General features: G+C 43.4%; 3 protein-coding genes and 1 non-coding gene across 7 annotated transcripts in view; all 4 read left to right on the forward strand.

The window, feature by feature from the left end:
- Nucleotides 1–7,894, forward strand: part of LOC115784307 (myosin-9) — a 30,403-nt gene extending 22,509 nt beyond the window's left edge. For 2 of the 3 annotated variants that reach the window (XM_030735479.1, XM_030735481.1), the window contains 18 exons: nt 21–144; nt 248–419; nt 546–758; nt 867–1,011; nt 1,107–1,313; nt 1,785–1,889; nt 2,358–2,510; nt 2,620–2,868; nt 2,966–3,178; nt 3,267–3,479; nt 3,644–3,805; nt 3,912–4,040; nt 4,131–4,219; nt 4,345–4,468; nt 4,568–4,776; nt 4,895–5,003; nt 5,211–5,383; nt 6,271–7,894. In XM_030735479.1, the coding sequence (XP_030591339.1) occupies nt 21–144; nt 248–419; nt 546–758; nt 867–1,011; nt 1,107–1,313; nt 1,785–1,889; nt 2,358–2,510; nt 2,620–2,868; nt 2,966–3,178; nt 3,267–3,479; nt 3,644–3,805; nt 3,912–4,040; nt 4,131–4,219; nt 4,345–4,468; nt 4,568–4,776; nt 4,895–5,003; nt 5,211–5,383; nt 6,271–6,397 (2,916 nt within the window). In that variant the 3' untranslated portion in view covers nt 6,398–7,894. The remainder of the gene's footprint in view (nt 1–20; nt 145–247; nt 420–545; nt 759–866; nt 1,012–1,106; nt 1,314–1,784; nt 1,890–2,357; nt 2,511–2,619; nt 2,869–2,965; nt 3,179–3,266; nt 3,480–3,643; nt 3,806–3,911; nt 4,041–4,130; nt 4,220–4,344; nt 4,469–4,567; nt 4,777–4,894; nt 5,004–5,210; nt 5,384–6,270) is intronic. The other variant, XM_030735480.1, reaches the window with a different exon arrangement.
- A 693-nt stretch (nt 7,895–8,587) lies between these two features.
- On the forward strand, nt 8,588–13,716 carry slc25a38a (solute carrier family 25 member 38a). Of its 2 annotated transcripts, none has more exons than XM_030735591.1 (8): nt 8,588–8,714; nt 10,162–10,287; nt 10,809–10,933; nt 11,120–11,204; nt 11,322–11,501; nt 12,243–12,411; nt 12,514–12,674; nt 12,796–13,716. In XM_030735591.1, exons 2-8 carry the CDS (start codon nt 10,273–10,275, stop codon nt 12,916–12,918), a joined length of 858 nt encoding a protein of 285 aa, XP_030591451.1. In that variant the 5' UTR covers nt 8,588–8,714; nt 10,162–10,272; the 3' UTR covers nt 12,919–13,716. The 2 variants fall into 2 exon arrangements, with proteins under 2 accessions (XP_030591451.1, XP_030591450.1); XM_030735590.1 differs by having other exon boundaries at nt 8,605–8,785.
- A 2,926-nt stretch (nt 13,717–16,642) lies between these two features.
- rpsa (ribosomal protein SA) lies at nt 16,643–19,524 on the forward strand. The gene is given in 12 exon segments (XM_030735619.1): nt 16,643–16,755; nt 17,571–17,747; nt 17,887–17,981; nt 18,217–18,261; nt 18,264–18,383; nt 18,385–18,465; nt 18,717–18,845; nt 18,949–19,108; nt 19,224–19,263; nt 19,265–19,293; nt 19,382–19,416; nt 19,418–19,524. Coding segments are annotated over 11 exon segments (936 nt in total). The 5' UTR covers nt 16,643–16,755; nt 17,571–17,608; the 3' UTR covers nt 19,481–19,524.
- Nucleotides 18,016–18,153, forward strand: LOC115785306 (small nucleolar RNA SNORA62/SNORA6 family). The gene has a single exon (XR_004020342.1). It is a non-coding gene; the product is annotated as a small nucleolar RNA SNORA62/SNORA6 family (small nucleolar RNA).
- Nucleotides 19,525–21,244: the final 1,720 nt, after the last annotated feature.

Below are 21,244 nucleotides of genomic sequence, written 5' to 3' on the forward strand. Positions count from 1 at the left end.
CACCATTGTTGTGAGCGCAGGAGAAGAAGCAGCTGGAGGAGAGGATCTCTGAATTCACCACCAACCTGGCAGAGGAGGAGGAGAAATCCAAGAGCTTGCAGAAACTCAAGACCAAACATGAGGCTATGATCACAGACTTGGAGGGTAAGAAGAAAACCCAAAAAAGAACATCAATTATGTTTATCACAGCATCTTTTTCATCCCTGTAATTAAATTTTTTTTTTTTTTTTTTTTTTTCCCCCCCCAGACCGCCTGCGCAGGGAGGAGAAGCAGCGTCAAGAGCTGGAGAAGAATCGACGCAAGATGGAGAGCGACTTCACTGAGACCCACGATCAGATTGCTGAGCTGCAGGCCCAGATCGCCGAGCTCCGCGCCCAGTTGGCTAAGAAGGAAGAAGAGCTCCAGGCAGCTCTGGCCAGGTCTGTGTAAACTCTAAAGATATTTGCCTTGGTGTTTTGAAAAACACTAATTTGAAGAGTGTGTATTTAGGATTTGTTCACAACTTTTTATTTTTTCCTCCCCCTGACTTCTTCCTCCCTTTTAAGGATCGAGGAGGAGGCTGCACAGAAGAACCTGGCCCAGAAAAAGATCCGTGAGCTGGAGGCTCAGCTCTCTGAGCTGCAAGAGGACTTGGAACTGGAGAAGCAGGCCCGCACCAAGGCAGAGAAACACCGCAGGGACCTGGGGGAAGAGCTGGAGGCCCTCAAGACTGAGCTAGAGGACACTCTGGACTCTACTGCTGCTCAGCAAGAGCTCAGGTAGAAATATTGGAACAAGTATAACAGTTAAACTTCAACACAGTTAGTTGGATGGTGATTGGGCCATATGTTCAGACAAGTGGACTAACCTCTGCTCCTCCTTCATAGGACCAAGCGTGAGACAGAGGTGGCCCAGCTTAAAAAGACTCTTGAAGACGAGGGCAAACTCCATGAACAGCAGCTTGTTGAGATGAGACAGAAACACAGTCAGGCCTTTGATGAGCTCAATGAGCAGCTGGAGCAGGCTAAGAGGGTAATTTTTCAGAGCTGGTATCTAGATTTATTAAGTTTTTTTTAAAAAAAAATTTTGTTCAGGTTCCCTTACAGTTTGATGGTCTGTGTCTATAGAACAAAGCATCTGTGGAGAAGGCCAAACAGGCCCTGGAGTCTGAGAGGAATGAGCTGTCCATTGAGCTGCAGACACTGATGCAGGGCAAAGGCGAATCGGAACATCGCAGGAAGAAAGCTGAAGCCCAGGTCCAGGAGCTGCAGCTCAAACACTCGGAGAGTGAGCGCCAGAGGCTGGAGCTGGCTGAGAAACTCTCAAAAGTGCAGGTACAAATCTTAGATGGAAAGCACTAAGAACAGATGCAGTTACTTCTGGGAGCTGTCCGAAGAATGATCATAATTACGTGCTATATCTAAGTCCAAGTATTAATTAATCAAATACACATGTGAGTATTGAGTGGGGGTGAGTTTATTGCTATGTTTGTTTATTGAGATCCCCATTAGCGTCAGCAGCATGCTGCATCAGCTATTCTTCCTGGGGTCAGTTTACATTAAAAAAAACAACAAACAAAACAAATTACATTAACAATAAAACAAACAACCAAACAAAAATCATTACAGATGCAGTATTCAAATATTCTATTTTCCACCACTTTTTAAGAAAGACAAGACTTTAGTTTAAGATAGGGAGATATGTTAGATTTCCCTTACATAAAAAATGTTATACCTTCATTTATTTTTATAGTATATTTTCAGGTGCTTCTTGTCAGAGGTTTATGTTTGTTCTTATGTCCACAGGCTGAACTGGATAATGTTAACACCGTACTGAGTGAGGTGGAGGGCAAGTCCATTAAGGCAACCAAAGACTGCTCTGCTGTGGAATCTCAGCTGCAGGACGTTCAGGTACGCTGCTACACAGCTGGGGCGTGAATGCTGTTTATGTTCAGTGCATGTAACAATTATATACTCACATACATTTGGTGTTAGTGTTTGTATTATAATACAAACACTTTACTCAGTGAGCACCTGGCATAGATTAAAACTGAAGGCATTTTCTGCAAAGTAAAGTTGGTTAACTTTGCCGTAATATGTGCATTCCTAAGATGTGTAGCAGATGGGGTAAGTACAGTAAATGATTGTTTTATTTTTAATTAAAATAATGTAGCCTCCAACCTACAACATAATCAGTTTTGTGAGGTTTCATTTGTGTCTTAGAGCCTTTTAAGCTGGGCTGTAGTATCAGGCTTGATTTTCAGTGTGATCTTCAGCTGAAATGTCTAAAAAAAAAAAAAAAAAAAAAGTGTTGGCTGTTACCAGCAGCCTTGTTACAAACCTCTTTGCTATAACTCTGCATGTCCATCTTTTCAACAGGAACTACTCCAGGAAGAGACACGCCAGAAATTATCGATTAACACACGGATGCGCCAGCTCGAGGATGAACAGAACAACCTGCGAGAACAGCTGGAGGAGGAGGAAGAAGCCAAGAAGAATGTAGAGAGGCAGCTTCAAACAGTTCAGGCTCAGGTAAAACATTGATATCTTCGCACAAACCTGCTGCAAAGAATAAGTACCTTTTCAGTTTTCTGTGAATGTTATTAAATTGACCAAACATTTGAATCACAAATCCACATAGCTTGCTGAAATGAAGAAGAAGGCGGAGCAGGATGCCGGCTCTCTGGAGGCTGCTGAGGAGGGAAGAAAGAAGTTTCAAAGGGAGCTGGAGGCAGTGAACCAGCGCCTGGAGGAGAAATGTGCCGCTTACGATAAGTTGGACAAAACAAAGACGCGTCTCCAGCAAGAGTTGGATGACCTGCAGGTAGACCAGGACCACCTCCGACAGATTGTCTCCAACCTCGAGAAGAAGCAGAAGAAGTTTGACCAGGTTGGCCAATGAGTGTATATACAGTATCAAAGAGCCATTAAAACTTTTTGAGATTGAGTTTATCATCAAAAAACACTGCTGCTCTGACTTTCTGTAGATGTTGGCAGAGGAGAAGAATATCTCTGCCCGCTATGCAGAGGAACGTGACAGAGCTGAAGCTGAAGCCCGTGAGAAGGAGACCCGAGCACTGGCTTTAACCCGGGAGCTGGAATCTCTGACAGAAAACAAAGAAGAACTGGACCGCAACAACAAGCTGTTGCGGGCTGAAATGGAGGACCTCGTATCCTCTAAGGATGATGCTGGCAAGAACGTAAGTGTGGAATTTTTCCTTTCTTCCAGAGGTATGTTCTGCTCCTATGCTGTCATTCTGTTTTCATCATAAATGTACTTATATGCAGGTCCATGAGTTGGAGAAGGCTAAACGTTCAATGGAGCAGCAGCTGGAGGAGATGAAGACTCAGCTGGAAGAGCTGGAGGATGAGCTGCAGGCCACAGAAGATGCCAAGCTGCGCCTGGAGGTCAACATGCAGGCCATGAAGGCCCAGTTTGAGAGAGATCTGGCAGGACGTGATGAGATGGGAGAGGAGAAGAAGAGGGCACTGGTTAAACAGGTACAAATATTAACTGAGCTGACATTTGGCTGCTGCATATAGATGCAGCATATAGGAGGGGGAAAAATAGGTCAAGTAGGTTGAAGCTGTGCTTAAATGCAACGAGTGGAGTGGAGCATGCAGGCACAACTTCTTGGATTTGATCAAATCCGTGTGCCTTTCAGGTGAGGGAGATGGAGATGGAGCTGGAAGATGAAAGGAAGCAGCGTTCTGCTGCTGTGGCTGGACGCAAGAAGCTGGAGCTGGACCTGAAGGAGCTTGAGGCAGCCATCGACATGGCAAACAAGAACCGTGATGAGGCCCTGAAACAGCTGAAGAAACTTCAGGTGAGTGTAACAGTGTTACCTTTTATATCAGTTCAGCTAAGTGCTTAAATGTGAAATGCAGGGTTTAGTCCCAGTTTCCTGAATTTTCTCGTTTTTCTGTCTTCAGGCCCAGATGAAAGATGTCATCCGGGAGCTGGACGACACTCGCTTGTCCAGAGACGAGATCCTCACCCAGAGCAAGGAAACGGAGAAGAAGCTGAAGGGCATGGAGGCTGATATGCTCCAGATGCAGGAGGTCAGCTTACACTCATTCATTCAGTTCTCTGTTCTGTCCGCTTGCTGCTGCAGCCTACTTACTGCATTTTTCTTATTTATTGTTATTCAGGAGGTGGCAGCTGCAGAGCGAGTAAAGAGACAGGCCCAGCAGGAGAGAGACGAGCTGCAGGATGAGATTAATAACCAGGCCGCCAAGAAGTGAGAGCTCCGTTTTTAATAAAATAACCAGACTGTCAGCTGTAATGCATAACACATTTGTGTTCAGTATCTCTGCGTGCATCATTTTAATCTCTGCTTGCCCTGCCCCCCCTTACCCTTCTTAGCGCTCAGGCTGCAGAGGAGAGGAGGCGACTGGAAGCACGTATTGCTCAGCTGGAGGAAGAGCTGGAGGAGGAGCAGTGCAACACTGAGCTGGTCAATGACAGGCTGAAGAAGGCAGTGCTGCAGGTCTGTATGCACACGCCAAACTTTAAACTTTTTAGAATGAATTTTAAAGTTCAGCTTTATGAAAATAGTGCTTTTGTTTGGTTGTTTAAATGCATTTAGACTGACCAGATGAATGTGGAGCTGACTGCAGAGCGCAGCACCTGTCAGCGGGTTGAGGGGGCTCGTTCCCAGCTGGACCGTCAGAACAAGGAGCTGAAACTGAAGCTGCAGGAGCTCGAGGGAACAGTCAAGTCCAAGTACAAGGCCAACATGGCTGCCCTGGAGGCAAAGATTGCTCAGCTGGAGGAACAGCTGGATGTAGAGACCAGGTAAAAGCCACTGAAATGAGACCACTTTGGCCACTGAAACTTTGAGCATGTTTATGAGCATCCACCCTTTATGTAGCATTGTGTCTTTAGTCTGACCAGCGTGATGTTTTTGGCTCAGGGAGAGGCAGACTGCCACCAAGCTTGTGAGACGCAGCGAGAAGAAACTGAAGGAAGTCATCCTGCAGGTGGAGGACGAGAGGCGCAACACAGAGCAGTACAAGGACCAGGTGAGTGCTTTAGCATCTCCACAGCTTAACTCAGAGGGTCGTTTCTGCGAAATAAGTCAAATATTATAATTTACCTATTGCTTCAAATGGAGATGTATAAATACTACCAGAGAAAATCAGATTTGCAGCCTTCATCTAGGAGAATAGTTTTTGGGCCTCTAACTTTATCCGGGCTCAAAATATTTATTTATTTCTCTTTTCCCACAGGTCGACAAATTGAACTCTCGTATGAAGCAGCTCAAGCGTCAGCTGGAGGAGGCTGAGGAGGAGGCTCAGAGAGCGAACGCCAGCCGAAGGAAACTTCAGAGGGAGCTGGAGGACGCCACAGAGTCGGCTGATGCCATGAACCGTGAAGTCAACAGCCTCAAGAGCAAACTCAGGTGAGAAAAGTAACTGTAAAGCCTCAGAGGCTTTCATAATTTTACATTGTCACATTGCACTAGCTGTAGCAGTCCTACACCGATCAGTTGGAAATGCAGGAAGCAAATAAACTACGTACATGAATGCCAGATGGCAAGCTTTGCTCAAACCACCCCTGCCTGCCCCCTTCAACTGTTTGTCAGCCACTTGGGTCCATCCAGAGTGGTACTCAACATCAATGCTAAAGCCCCAGTAACACAGGTCTGTTGGTGACCTGTGTTACTGGTTGAGGGGGAAAAATGTGTATTCCCAGACTAGTAAGCAAGTGGTTTCTGGAGGCTGGCTGCAGTCACAAGCTGACATTGGTTCCAAAGACAGTGGGGTGGTAATAATGCTCACGCTTGGTGGTTACAACTGGAAATGCTCAGAAGAAAAGTGCATTGTTTTGAAGATGCTTCAAACTTGGGAAGATATCAGAGAGTTTAGGACAACAGTTTTCTTTTCCCATAACAAAAACATTAGCACAGCCTTAAAGTCAACCAAATGTTCTTATTTCACCCGACTGCTTTGGTTTGGTTTAAAATTTCTTTCTTTTTATAATTGGTAAACTGGTCAAACTAAGCTACACTGAATAGGCTTAAGGGTCAAAGCTCAAATCAAATTTTCTCTATTCTAAAAGTTAGTAGATTTGCATTCTTACAGGACTAAAGCAAAGCTTAAGAAAAATAAATCCCACCAATGAGTGGCGGAAGGGGAAGTGTGGAAGGTTGCCACAGTACTTGTGTACACTTCAGTGGAGGGTGCTTCATCGGAGTGGTTGAGGGTCCAGTTTGAGACTGGCTCAGTCCTTATTTTAAGAGCCACTTACTTAAAAAAATAAAAAAACTTTCCTTTTTTTCCCTTTCAGGCGTGGTGACCTCCCCTTCACCACCACACGCCGCACCATTCCTCGCAGCGGCGGCGGTGGCGGCGGCGACAGCGACGAGGAGAGCGAGCTGAAAAGCCCAGAGACCCCCGAACCCAAGCCCGAATGAACCAGTGCCTCTCAACTCCTTTAGAACTACACCATAAACAGACCCCAAAACACACGAGCACACTTTACTGTAACTCCCACACGGAGACACAAACATACAGATATTGTCCAGCGACGGGGATTCAGATTCACGTCCGATCCCTCGAGCAGTGATCTATGCATTCTCACACTCACACAACAGACACCAGTAAACTCAGACAATCGCCATACTTGCAAATACACACTTTTTTTTTTTTTGTTTTTTTGAGAGGGGCGGCCAAATTTTTCTTTTGCTTAATTTTTCATGCTCTTGAAAAATGGAAAAAATATTTTTATAAGGAAACATTACACATGTAATAGTCCCTTTAGGATCTATTTTTCTAATTGAAGAAAATGTATACATAAATGAAGACTGATTACTGGAAGGGGGACCAAAGTAATATCTCAATCTATAGAATAGTTTTGGATTTTTTATGGCGACATTTTTATAACTGTTAAGAATGGAAGTGCTTCATGTTTGTTACTCTTCCTTGCCTTGGCCTATAAAGAAGGTTTATATGCTGAAATGTATTCTAGCAATTTAGCTGCTGTTAGCGCTCGTGACTATGCTTTTTGGGGCTTGATTATTTGTTACACACATTTCATGTGGAAACATTTGAAGGCAAATTTCGAGTAACAATTGGCAACTCATTGATATATTGAAGGGATTTGATTGTGACTGTGCTGAAATTAACTGATTTTTTTTTTTTTTTTGCACTGCAGTTTGAAGAGGAGGGAAAAACACTTCAGCCTATATGTTATAAACCACTGCATTTGTGTGTTTCATTGACGGAAAAGCTTGGAAGTTTTGAAAAAGACTGTGCGCATCCTCCGTTTAGTGTGTGTGCGCGCGCGCAGCCAACACACATTAAAGGCCTTAAATGCAGCAGAAATCTCCTGGGCAGGGACATTGATTTTATGTTTATCCTGATCAGTGTTTTTTTTTTCTGATGTTCAGGGTAAAGTTTAAACAGGGTGGTGGGGTAGTCTCTTTAATCACAGCACACACTGTATTCTCAGGGTACAGCTTGTTGAGGGAAGTTGCTGATTTTTGGCACAAACCACAGGCACGTTCATGTGGTAGGGATCATAATTTCTCTTGTATGCTAAAGTCTGACTGGCCCGTAGGGCTTTATATACGCACTGGAGTCGGTGTGGCCGGGTTCAGAGTAGATGTATCAGATAAAATGAGCCGTTTGTGTCTTGATGATGCAAAACCCTAACAAGCTGTGCCCGAGGTCGCTTTTGGCTCACACTGCTGGAAAGTGAGAGGAATGTGTTTAAGACTTACAGCTCACAATTTAAACAGTCACATCTTTCGCACTTAAAGGAAATCCAAAAGAGGGAAAAATACATTTAAAAAAAAAAAAACAAAAAAAAAACTGCATCTCAATTATTTTGTAATGTCTGTCTGTATCTCTGGAATGGAAATCATGTGAAATGTTGGAATTATTACAATTAAAGATGCTTTCTAAACTGCCGTGTGTTGACTCTGAGTCTTTATTATCACCATTTGTTTGCATTGAGTTTACTTTGAAAGAACGGGGTCAAGTTTTAAGTGGCATCTCAGTTGTGGTTCAGGTTTGTGAAGTGTTGTCCTCACCAGCAGAGGGCAGCCAGGGGTCTCCATTAGGACCATAAAGTGGAGCAAAAGCAGGTCAGAACCGGTTTAACTATGGAGTAAGAGAGTAAACATGGCTGAGAACTTATTTTATTTCTAGTTAAGACATTACCAAACACAAGGGGATGATTAAAAAGTAAAGGCTTCTCTTGTATTTCTAAATTGGAGAGGAATATAGGTATTAAACAGCTGTGAAAAATTACTACAAAAGTACTGCTCTGGACTAAATTTTTTCTAGTTGTACTTTTGAATATTTACCTTATAATATATTGTACTATATTTTTTTTATTAACATTTTACTTTGTTTTCACTCAGAGGGGAAGTTTTAACAACATTTAGTTTTTATCTTTTTGGGTCCCCTGCCAATAAAAATCTGGTGTTAAAACAAAACCTTTTTTTTTTTTTTTAGATTAAATAAATTGGAGTCAAACTAAAGTACGATTTAAGAGTTGATTTTTAAAATGCTTTAAATTGACTTCAATGTTTCCGTCGCTACACAGAGAGGGGGGCACGTCACAGTGAGAAGCTGTTTAACCAATCACAATCCGGTAGCGCAGGCAGGCGGTGCTACTTCACAAAACAGGAACCGGCCGGTTTACCTTATCAGTGGCGTTTATCAGTTTTGATCGTGCACTGCAGACCTTCAGTGCAGAGTGGCGTCAGGCTTGTGTCCGCTCTGGTTAGTACAGTCGAGAAGACGTTACCTCGCTGGTGTTATTTTTGGGCCGTCGGCGGGGAGGATAGTTACAGGTGCGTCAGAGGTAGAGCTCACTTTGCGCTTTATGTGCTTTTTAACAATGGTTTTGAAAACTGTTGACAGCTAATCAGGCAGGAGTACTGCGCAAAGTCTAAGGAGGCACCTGAAGTAGGCTTTTTTTTCCTCAATCAAAAAATGAATAGTAGCTGCAGCAATAGAAAACTCATTAAACACAAAAATCGGCACACCTGGTCTTTGGTAGAAATTAATAATAATTAAAAAAAAAAAAACTTTAAAGATTTTTGGTGTAATGAAATAAGATGAAATTCTATATATTATTTTTTTTATGTAGACCTCAGACATTAGTTTCCTAGGTCCATTAGGACCAGGTGTTCCACCGGGATCCATCCTCGGTTCTCTATTTACCAAAAACAGTTTTATAAAGGAACAGTGTTATCGCTATCTCTACACAGATTAATCTATTTTATATGCCACTGGCTCTTCCCTTAATGTGGCATATTTACAGTCTGCTTTTGATACATTTAAGTTTTCTTTCATCTAAAATAAGCTCATCAATTTGGATTAAACTCTGTGCACATCATTTGCTTGGTCACCTGAGCAGTCTGCTGTCCATATCCAAAACCTTCATGGTCAGAAAACTGAAACTAAATAAAAAAATTACTTGAGGCTCTGGTTTGACACTGAACTCAATTTTAAAACCCATGTGGAACAAATATCATAGAAATTGAAGATTAAAAAAAAAAAATGTACAGAAATTGTCAGAGTAGTGAGATCATTTCACAGTCTGCGTAAAAATAAGGGAGCACTTATTTTTATGCGTGCTTCTCCCTCCGACTTGAAGCTGCTTCATTCTGTTCATCAAAGTATGCTGCATTTCATCACCGGCGACTCTTTTCTCAGCATCTCATATGAAAAAGTGGTCTTTAACAAACAGAGGGGAGCAGCAGCGTAAAGGGTTTTATTTCTAAGGATAGCCACTTTGCTTACATTTAAGTATGGGATTTAAAAATGCCAGTTCGCAGGGTTTTCTAGCACTAGCTGTATGTCTCTTATGTATATTTAACTTTGAAAACCTGGTTTTGGACACTGCTGTGTACAAGTGGGAACAATCATTACTTTTGAAATACTCGCTGACGCTCTTCGCAGTCTCGTGAAGAACATGCAGCAGTGTGTCACGCACCAGATTTATCCTAATTTGTAGCACACTGATCTTTGGCCAGTTAATGAACGGCCTTGTGTATCGCGTGGACACAAATAGGACACACAGTGTTGGTCAGGGAAGCTTTATCTTCTAGTCTTCAGTGTGTGCGGACCCTCATTCAGACTGCAGAGCTGGTGCTCCCTCATCATCTCTATCCCTGCTCCTGGAAGTCAAGTGTATGTAACTCCTCTTTCTCCCTCTGATTAGGGGGAAACAATTCAGCAGACAGCAGCTGGGTGACAAACCTTAGAGGGGAGGAAACAGAGAAGATTTGGTGTATTTAAAAAGCTTCCTGAAGAGTCACCATCCTGAAGAAATATGGAACTTTTAGTGGTGAGTATTACATTCTTGTTTTATTTCATCTGGACTTCCATCCTTAGTGAGTAACTTGAGGTCAGGGCGGCCTGTCTGACTGAGAACTTCGCTCTGAAATGCTGATTAACTAATCGACACTCTGGGAGTCTGGCGGTGATTAAAGTGAAGACGTGCTGCTGAGTCATTAAGTTGAGGGAGCAAACTCTGATGTGTTACATAATATGTGAATGATACTGTGAGGCAGGACGTTGTAGGGGAAAAATTAAAGGGAATATTAACGTGCACACCTAATGCTGCTTCTGAAAATTAATGTAATGTAAGGGTATTAAATGATTTATTTAGAAAAATATAACACGGTTGAATACAGTCACACTGTCTCTGATGACTCGGCGCTTTCATCAAAGATCTTACAGTGGTGATACAGCTTTGTAAAGCGACAGAAATATGCACTATATCACGCAAGGCATGGCAAGACTTTGGTCAGAAATGCAAATTAAATCTGTCTTTTTCTTTTCTCCCAAATCTACCCCACCACTCAGGCGCACCCAGCTATTAAAGCCTTCATGTGTGGCTCCCTCAGTGGGACCTGCTCCACACTGCTGTTCCAGCCTCTCGACCTGGTCAAGACCCGTCTGCAGACTCTGCAGAGCGGCGTGCAGCCTGGGTGAGTCTGCGTGCACACTCGTCAGCATCACACGCTTTCCTGCCTCATAAACTCCAACAGATGACTTTATTGACTGGATGAACACAAAAACGCGTAATCTCAGCTGACCTTTATAGGCCACACACATGGAAGCAGCATTGACTGTTTTTGGCTTTTGGCCGTCTTATCTGAGCGTTCTGCTTTTAGTTCGGGCAGAGTGGGGATGGTGTCGGTGCTCCTCAGCGTGGTGCGGACAGAGAGGCTGCTGGGACTGTGGAAAGGTGTTTCACCGGTTAGAGCTTCTTTATACTCAAGTCTGACTTGTGTACAAATACGGTTGCAAATTCCTCCCTCTGTCTGAGCCAGAATGCATCTGACAATCTGCTCTGTCCTCAATCTGCTCCTTTAGTCCTTCGTCCGGACCATCCCAGGAGTGGGAATCTACTTCAGCACCTACTACTCTCTGAAGCAGCACTTTATACAAGACAGACGCCCAGCGGCCCTGGAGGCCGTGCTGCTGGGAGGCGGAGCCCGGACGGTGGCGGGGGTTGTGATGCTGCCAGTTACTGTCATCAAGACACGTTTTGAAGTAAGCAGTGTCCAGAGGTGTCCAACTAAGCCAGATTAATGGGTTAGCGAGGTATGTCGGGCTTAAAGTCTGAGTTTCAGTGTCACAAAGGTGGCTCTCCAGATCACATGGCAACTTCTGCTGATCCGGAGCAGGTTATATTCAGTTTCTATTTAAAATTGGCTCGTGACACCACATAAAAGTGCTGTATAGGTTCTCTGCAGAAGGAGAACATTTTCATGACCAGTCTGTTAAGTCAGAAGGAAGGAAGGAAGCCATGCGGGAAAGTTACAGTAGTGTAAGATGTGCCACATATTTACAGGAATTTATATCAACTCATATACCATGATTTGTGCAGAATTCCTCTCTTGCCTTATTTGCAGCACCAGTGTTGACTTTTGGTGTTATATTTTTTTTTTATAGCCTGTTCTTTATAGATCTCTGTCACACATTATGATAATTGCTGAAGTAGGCATTGCTCAGTGGTTTGATTGTGTGTAGAAGAAAGGTGAAAAGGTATCAAATGCCCCCTTTTTACGTGAGCTGAAACCAAACTCTGGAGCTTCTGTGTGGACTTACACGAAGTAGGTCGTGAATATAAAACTTTTTTAAAAAGCCAGCATTTAAAAGAAAGTTTGAGATAATTGAACTTGTAAAAAGGGCATTGTTTGATTTGTGTAGTGTGCGTTCGCTTTAGCATCGTATTCATGTTCTGCTGTTTTGTGTGTGTTTTGAACTAAACCGCATCTGTTTGTGTTTCAGTGTGGCAGGTACAGTTACGGGAGCGTGATGGGGGCTCTGCGCAGCGTGTGTCAAGCTGAAGGCCCTGCGGCTCTCTTCTCCGGCCTCATGGCCACTCTCCTCAGAGACGTTCCTTTCTCCGGGATCTACGTCATGTTCTACAGCCAGACCAAAGCCTCACTCCCCAAAGGTAAGTAACAGACCCAGGGAGAGAGCGACACATAAAGGCTTAAGAACAAGAACTGTTCACGTTTAAAATTTAGACTAAACACAGACGCTGTCTTCATTTCAGAGATCAGCAGATCTCCTGCAGCTCCTGTGGCTAACTTCAGCTGTGGGGTTCTGGCTGGTGTCTTGGCCTCCCTCATCACTCAGCCTGCTGATGTGGTCAAAACACATGTCCAAGTGAATCCGCAGCTGAAGACACTGGAGGCTATCAGATACATCTATATGGTAGCTACCTCACTACCTTCTTGCTGTGCTGTCTTTTTTTTTTTAAAGCTGTGTTCCATATATCATGTTGAAGAAGCTAGTTTAATCAGCTTTATGCTTCGCTTTGCTCTCACTCTCTAAGGAACACGGACTCCAGGGCTTCTTCAGAGGGGCCGTTCCTCGGTCTCTGAGGAGGACCATGATGGCGGCCATGGCTTGGACAGTGTATGAACAGATGATGGCGCGCATTGGACTGAAGTCCTGAAAGGGAAGAGTAACGAGGAGGTTCTAAAAGGAAGAAAAGATAGAGATGGAGTTGCAGTGAATGAGCGCACAGGAGGGAACTACTGCAGTGGAGTTGTTCGTTTAGTGTGTCAGAAGCTCCCAAAGGACGCGCACACATGCACATTCTGAGAGAGACGTGGGAGATCTTCTATATAATAAGTGTCCTAACTAGGTTGTGTCTGAAGATCAGCATGTGCAAAGTCTGTAAAAAATAATTCAGATGTGCTCGGATATTTTTCCACTGCACTAATAATAACACAACCTTTGTGATCTTGCTCCAACTTACCGGGGTTTGAGAAACCCCTCCAGAGCTTTGTGTGGGTTTCTCATGAATTTATTTCTTCCTGCAGGTTAAACTGGGGAGACCAAACACTTTGAGTGCTGATTAACTGTGAAATGTACACTATAAGCATGTGAAAACACTAACTAACCTGGCTGTTTTAAGGCTACAGATATGATTTGGACTTTATTCAGAAGCAATGTCCGAATACCTAATTGTGTAGTTTCCTGAAACCTCTTTTTTGCCCCATGCCAGCACCGTGTCCTTTCTCTCTGCCGTGCTCTAAAACTCTTTGAGTGGTAGGGAAAACCCTGGTGTGAGTGGGATTTCCAATGCCTCAGAGGTTTCCATGCTGTGTGTCTCTTCCAGTAAGACTGCAATGACTCAGTCCATGATCGCTACAGGCAGTAACCCAGATTAAGCCCAGACTTCTGCACTTTAACCTCAGTGTTTGTTCAGAATCTAGAGAGCCTCTTAAAGGACAAGACTGTGAGTCTCCATGTGTTTTATATATATATATATATATATATATATATATATATATATATATATATATATTTTATTTATTTAAATATGTGCTTGTTTGTCATGTGCATTTGCCAAACATTCATCTGCCTTAAACTGTCATTACTTTATTTGATATTTGTTAAAGGTATATTTTTCATGCAGATTATTTAACTTTTGAAAGAAAATAAAATGATTGAAAATAAAACACAAAATGATTCTTGGCATTAATTTTATCAAAGAAATTGAGCAAAGGTCATTGCATCACATTTGCGTCCGGAGCATGGGTGACATAGTGCAGAGGTGGCCCAGGGTGAGCCGGGGTCACAGTGACACAACAGCCCTGATAGCAAGTTTAACTCAACTCAGTGTTCAACATGTGTCCCCCGCTCAATGTACACTCACTGGCCACTCTATTAGGGATGACTTGTTAATACCGAGTTGGACTCCCTTTTGCCTTTGTAACTGCTTAATTCTTCATGGCACAGATTCAACAAGGTGCTGGAAGCATTCCTCAGAGATTTTTGTCCATAATGACATAAGGTCACAGTTGCTGCAGATTTGCTGGCTGCACGTCCATGATGTATTTGCATCATGGATGCACATCCATGATGCAAATACATGGTTCCGCCACATCGCAAAGGTGCTCTGTTGGATTGAGCTCTGGTGACCGTGGAGGTCATTTGAGTGCAGTGAACTCACTGTCATGTTCAAGAAACCAGCGTGAGATGATTTGAGATTTGTGAGATGGTGTGTTATCCTGCTGGAAGCAGCAGCAGAAGATGGGTACATTGTGGCCACAAAGGGATGGACATGGTCAGCAACAATACTCAGGCAGGCTGTGGAGTTTACACAATGCTCAGATGGTACTAAGGTGCCCAAAGTGTGCCAAGAAAACATCCCCCACACCATCGCACCACCATCAGCCTGAACCACTGGACAAGGCAGGATGTTCATGCCAAATTGTGACCCCACCATCTGACTGTTCACCAGAAGCAGACAAATCAGACCTCAGTCTTCTATTGTCTAATTTAGTGAGCCAGTGTGAATTGTAGCCTCAGTTTTCTGTTCTTAGCTGATAGGAGTGGCACCCAGTGTGGTCTTCTGCTGTTGTAGCCCATCAAGGTTTGACATGTTGTGCATTCAGAGGTGCTCTTCTGCATACCTTGGTTGTAACAAGTGGTTGTTTGAGTTACTGTTGCCTTCCTATCAGCTTGAAGCAGTCTGGCCATTCTCCTCTGACCTCTGACATCAGCAAATCATTTTCACCCAGAGAACTGCTGCTCACTGGACGTTTTCTCTTTTTCAGACTATTCTCTGTAAATCCTAGAGATGGCTGTGTGGGAAAATCCCAGCAGATCAGCAGTTTATGAAACACTCAGACCAGCACGTCTGGCACCAACAACCATGCCACCTTAAAACACCTTTCTTTGTCATTCTGATGCTCAGTTTGAACTTCAGGTTGTCTTGGTCACGTATACATGTCTGAACGCACTGAGTTGCTGCCACATGACTGGCTTATTAGATATTTGTGTTAACGAGCAGTTCCTAATAAAATTGTCTGCTTTACAAAAGTAAAAGCACCACGTGCCTGAGATGCATGACCGTGTACTCTTTTCTTTCATTAACCAAAGTGTCTTCTTAAAAAAACAAAACAATGCAGTGCTTCTACATGATTACAAAGCTATTCCTCAGAATATTGTCGTGTACTGCAGGAACACAAGGGCCAAAAACTTATCATAGCACTGTTAGAGATAAGCACTCTAAAGGTACATAGGGAGGGGTGGCTCGACATCAAATAGGAAAGTACGAAGAGTGTAGGACTGTCAGTCTGAAGTGAGAAGGGTGATCAATCTGCTGAAACAGACAAAATAATTCATTTAGAAAAATATGTTTACTAGACTTTTGAAACATTCATTTCTCATTATTTTAATTGCACTTTGCAGACCTCATTTGTGACTTGTCTACTTATGTTTGGAAGTGCTCGATCATGTTACTTTTGAAAACTTCATAGTTTTAGAAAAAATTTTAATAAGTTGAACACTGCTGTCACATTTAAGCTCCGAGTCAGTGACTTATGGTGTTTGAGTTTGTGTCACAACTATTAAAGTCCATCCAAATGTTAAAGTTATGAATCTTTTGGTGCTTTCAAGTTACACGGTCTTGTTTTTAAAGTTTCTTTTTCCTTCAACCATGAGAATTAGGTAATTGTGATTAAGGTGGCCTCTTTTTGATTGGAGTGGGAGGTTATAAAATACTTTATTGTATGTATGTTGGATTACAAATTTTTAAAAATCAAGTCATAAAAAGTCAATCCAAATGTAATTGATTGAGAGGGTGTTATCGTGACCCAATCAGCAAGCTCTGGATGTGATAACATTCCACATTTTACCCAGTCCATTTTTTTTTTTTAACATTCCCAGAAAACAACTCCAAAACATCTCACGCATCTGGCCCACATCCATCCCCTGACATGTCTCCAAACCTCATTTTTGAGGCAATCCATCATTCCCACAGCAAACTAATTACCTGTCCAGATGTCTGTTCAGTTTTGCCTTCGTAATATAATGTAATCATTATATTACGAAGAGAACAACTGCAGCACTTTTCTACACATAAGACACGTTTCCCCGAAACAATTTCACAATCGTGTACATATTATGATCCCTTTGCCTGGAACGCTTTATCTCTGGCAAATATGTTTGGAACACAGGTCGGTCTTTCACTGAGTCAGCGTCTCAGCATTGTCTTAATATGGTCTTTCCATCTCCATTGTCTTAATATGGGATACCCATCCGACGCGTGAGCCCACCTCTGCTTGCCTCCGCTCCTGCGTTTAAGGCAGGTGGAATTAAAACCCCACCTAGTGGCGAAAATGCTGCACTTCATCATTAATCACCCTTTTTCCCCTTTCCCGCCTTTACTTTAACCAGCCAATCGCACGCTTAGAAATTCGTTATAAAAACTACGTCATTTCCTTCTGTCGCCCTCTTTTCACCGTGTGGTCAGATTTCCATACGGCGTTGTTTCGTGGTGAGTTTAAACTGTCCTGTTTATTGATGTTAACCGTGAAAATCTAGCCCAGACACGTAAAGTTATGACAGAGGACACAGAAAACACGCGGCAGGGTAGCGCGAGTCCAGCTAGGCGCGCCTTAATTGTCTTAATTTCTAGCGCACTCGCGATGCTAACTCTGGGAGCTAATACGCTAGCCGCTGACACGCGCTCTTCTCGGTTCCTCGTGCACCCAGCGCCAGATAATGGTCATTAGACCTGAGGGTTTACCACCTAAATATGGTTGTAGCTGGCACTTGATTGTGATATAGACCATAAACTTGGTCTGTAAGGAGACTTTTTAAGCTCAAAGCGGCCTTCTGCACCCCGGATGCCTCCACTGAAGATCCTTTTAGCGTTACACTCAGGCCTCTGCGCTGTCATCCCTGTTATGGTTATCCCGACCTTTATGAGTGCTGGGAGATATTCCCTGAGTTGTTGATGGCCTGTGATGCTGGTTAAGTCAGGATGCTAAACTGACTTAACGCATACAAGCTGCCACAGTGGCGTGAGCGCGTCTCCGTCGTAGCCTACTGCAGAAGGACCCTGAGGAGTACTTGTGCTTGAAAGTAAGCGGTTTAAGTCACTGTGAATCTAGTTTTTCCTGTAGATTTGAGGACGCAGTTTGTCTGACCAGGGAATGAGAAATAAGTTAATGCAAGTTGAAAACCTCTTTTGTAGATGTTCTTTGTTGGCTGGTTCGGGTTGTAATGCAGCCTCCTGTCTCTTGTAGCATGTAGTTAACTTCTCGAACTCTAAAAAGTCTAAAAACAGTGTCTATTGTCCTTTCCCAGCTCTCCCAACAACTCGTAACGCAGGGAAAGCGGTCACGATGTCCGGAAGTCTAGATGTCCTTCAGATGAAGGAGGAGGATGTGCTGAAGTTCCTGGCAGCAGGAACCCATCTGGGAGGCACCAACTTGGACTTCCAGATGGAGCAGTACGTCTACAAGAGAAAAGTGACGGTGAGTAGTGCAGCTGTGATAATCAAAACTTGTGATTTCTCTTTATCTTTGGGGGGGGGATTTGGGCCCCTTCCTGTGTTTTTTACTTGCAAATTAATACATTTGATATGCTCCACTCAACAGTTGTGTATATCATTAACCTGAAGAAGACTGGGAGAAGCTGCTGCTGGCAGCCCGGGCTATTGTTGCCATCGAGAACCCAGCTGATGTGTGCGTCATCTCTTCCAGAAACACTGGACAGGTAATGATCTGGCACAGCTGACTCATTTTTGTGATGTGCACACTGTTAAAACCTGGCACTGATGTTGGTGTTCAGGTGTCGGAAGTGTGCAAGAGTAATCTGGCCGGTTTTCGCTAACACCATGAGGACAGATGTCCTATGACTGGGGTTTGATAGTAACCTGGCCACAGTACTCTGTTAAAAGTAAATTACTATTGAGATCTGAGCTCTCTAGTAAAACTTATGTCTGTTTCAGAGAGCAGTGCTGAAGTTTGCCTCTGCCACTGGTGCCACCACCTTCCACACGGTCGCTTCACCCCTGGTACATTCACCAATCAGATCCAGGCAGCTTTCAGGGAGCCCCGCCTCCTGATTGTGACAGATCCTCGTGCTGACCATCAACCACTCACTGAGGCTTCCTACGGTCAACATCCCCACCATTGCCCTGTGCAACACTGACTCCCCCCTGAGATACGTGGACATTGCCATCCCCTGTAACAACAAGGTGAGAAGCACTGTATAGAATGAGTCTTTGCACACTGCTAGAGCCCTGCTGTTTTGTCTGTGCAGTGCGTGGTGTAGAATGTGTGCTAAAGAAAAATGCCTGATCTCCAACCTCCTTTCTCTGAACCACACAAGGGACTGGGAGTTGAGGTCTTGCAACAAAAGCAAATTGTTTTTGAGAGCTTTGAGATACATATGAATCATAAGTAGCCCTGACAGGTTTTGGATTTTACCCTATTTTGTTTCTTTTAGGGTCACCACTCTGTGGGTCTGATGTGGTGGATGTTAGCTCGGGAGGTTCTCAGGATGAGGGGAACCATTTCCAGGGAGCACCCATGGGAGGTCATGCCAGATTTGTACTTCTACAGGGACCCTGAAGAGGTATGACTGACTGAATTCATCTTGCTGAATGTAATGAAGTGGCTGTGAGTCATTAGTCAATGAATCCTGCTGATATTCTCATTAATACGTGTTCTTCTTTTAGATCGAGAAGGAGGAGCAGGCTGCTGCTGAGAAGGCTGGTGTTGGAAAGGAGGAGTTCCAGGGTGAATGGAACACCCCTGCAACCTGAGTTGCCCAGCCTGAGGTGGCTGACTGGTCTGAAGGTGTTGCAGTGCCATCTGTGCCCATTCAGCAGTTTCCCTGCAGGTGAGATTATTTGTTTTCTAGCTAATATAAAAATTTTAACTTGTAACTCCAATGCAATTGATTTCCACCACTTTTTTTGGCACTCATGGTTTAAACATGATTTTGTTATAGCTACTACTACCTTACTGCCTGCTGCTGCTGCTGCCGCTGCTGCCTGTCAAGCCTGGTGAAGTCTATTCTGGTAAGTTTATATAGATCCTCATTACCTGTATGTGTAATGTATACTGTAATCTTAAAACTTTTTTTTTCCCCCCTCTAACCCCTCCCAGGTGAGGACGGGAGTACTCAGCCTGCCACAGAGGAATTGGTCCACTGCACCCACTGCTCAGGCTTCTGACTGGGGTGGTGCTGCTTCTGACTGGTCTTAAAATTGATGCTCATGGCAACAATAAAGTGTTTTTTTCCACTTTGATCTGTGATTCATTTGATATTTACAATTGAAGGCCCTTCTGAAGTGATGCGGTGAAAACCTGCACTAAACACACAATTACTGACAAAAGCGCCCGTATCACTGTTCAGTAGGAATCCCACAAAATTACATCTGTTGTGTAAAAGTTGGAAGAGATGGAAAAGGAGCGAAATGGTATTTTGCTGAACTTGAACATGCGTCCACCTCATGTGAAGTAGAAAAATTCCGTCTCAGACTGAACTCCCATGTTTTATCCTACCCCTTCACCAGCAGCCAGGAAAGCATCCTTTTGGAGGTCTAGCTACAGGGACCTACAGTCTGTTTACCCTTATGGTGAAATGCTTTGGGCTATCAATGTGAACCATGAGGGTCTCTGTTTTGTGGTATTACTGTTTAATGTTCACAAATAAGTTGAGCCACCCCTCATATTTTGGTAGGAAAATGAGGAAATATGTACAGCAATTATTGATGTGTACAAACAATCAAAAAAATTGAACACTTTTTTAAATCAATTTGATTAAGTAGCAGAGGGGGTTGTGAATCCGTTTTAGCGGCTTTGCTAATTAATGAAACTACGGCTGCATTGGAGGGGTTTTAAAGGTGGAGGCCACTGACATTTATCTTTACATTTGGCTAGTGTCAGTGTCACTACTGGTAGCATGAGGGCACACCTGGACCCTACTGAGGTTGCGCAGGTGGTCCAATTCCTCTAGGATGTCACTGCTGTAGCTGCTCCTTTGTGCAAAGAGGAACAGGATGAGCACTGCCAGAACTACAAAATGACCTCCAGCATGACAACTCCCAGCTTCATATGGTGAGAGTATGCAGGCAAAGAGTATAAAGGAATTGATAACAGTGACTGTCCTCCATACTCGCATGACCTAAATCCAATACAATTTGACAATCAGCTGCTTTCCATATGGAATTGCATGGTAAAGCCCCCACCATGTTTACAGATGGTTGTAGACACTCACTGTTGTACCTCTCGCCTGACCTCCTCTGTACATACTCATGACAAACTAAAAATTTCAAATTTGGATTAATCACTTCCATCAGACCTGTTGCCACTGATTTTCAGTCCAGTTCTTGTGTAATGTGCCATACGTCAGCCTTTTCTCCCTGTTTCCCTTCCTTAAGAATGGCTTCTTGACAGCCACCCTTCCACTGAGACCATTTCTGTTGAGGCTTCACTGAAGGTCCAGATGCATCTCTCAGGTCTTGTGTCAGGGCTTTGCTCTTCCTCCAATTCTTAAGGACATGATTTCAGATACTGTTCATCTGCTGTAGATATTTTTAGGCTTGACACTACTTCTTTTTGTCCTCCACTAGTCCAGTTTCCTCAGAATTATAAGGACACACTGCACACCATGCTGAGATATGCCAAGTTTTCAGCTAATAGTTCTTTGGCAATCACCTTGTTGGTGTAAAAATACTACTTTATATATGTCAAACTGTGTTATATTTAGTATTTTTCATAGATCCAGCTAAAGAAATTGGAACAAATGGTGTGTTTTTGTGACAGGCTGCTAGTAAGTGCCAAAAAAATAAAATTTAAAATTGGTTCTTTGTTAAGTTGTCTGTATGTGTAGACACAACACTGGATCATCCCTTGAGTTAGGTGATTTTTATGTTTGAATGATGCATAGGTCAGTCTTACGTGGCTTAACAAATAATTTCCTTTGAAGATGGTTGGGTACAAGGACTATAGGCTGGAAAATGGATG

This window comes from Archocentrus centrarchus, chromosome 8 (assembly GCF_007364275.1).
Source record: "Archocentrus centrarchus isolate MPI-CPG fArcCen1 chromosome 8, fArcCen1, whole genome shotgun sequence".
Taxonomy (NCBI): Eukaryota; Metazoa; Chordata; class Actinopteri; order Cichliformes; family Cichlidae; genus Archocentrus; species Archocentrus centrarchus.

Coding starts and splice junctions, on each gene's coding strand:
- slc25a38a (XM_030735591.1), top strand. Junction 10,934..11,119: donor CAGAGCGGCGTGCAGCCTGG/GTGAGTCTGCGT, acceptor TTCTGCTTTTAG/TTCGGGCAGAGTGGGGATGG. Junction 12,675..12,795: donor CTATCAGATACATCTATATG/GTAGCTACCTCA, acceptor TCACTCTCTAAG/GAACACGGACTCCAGGGCTT.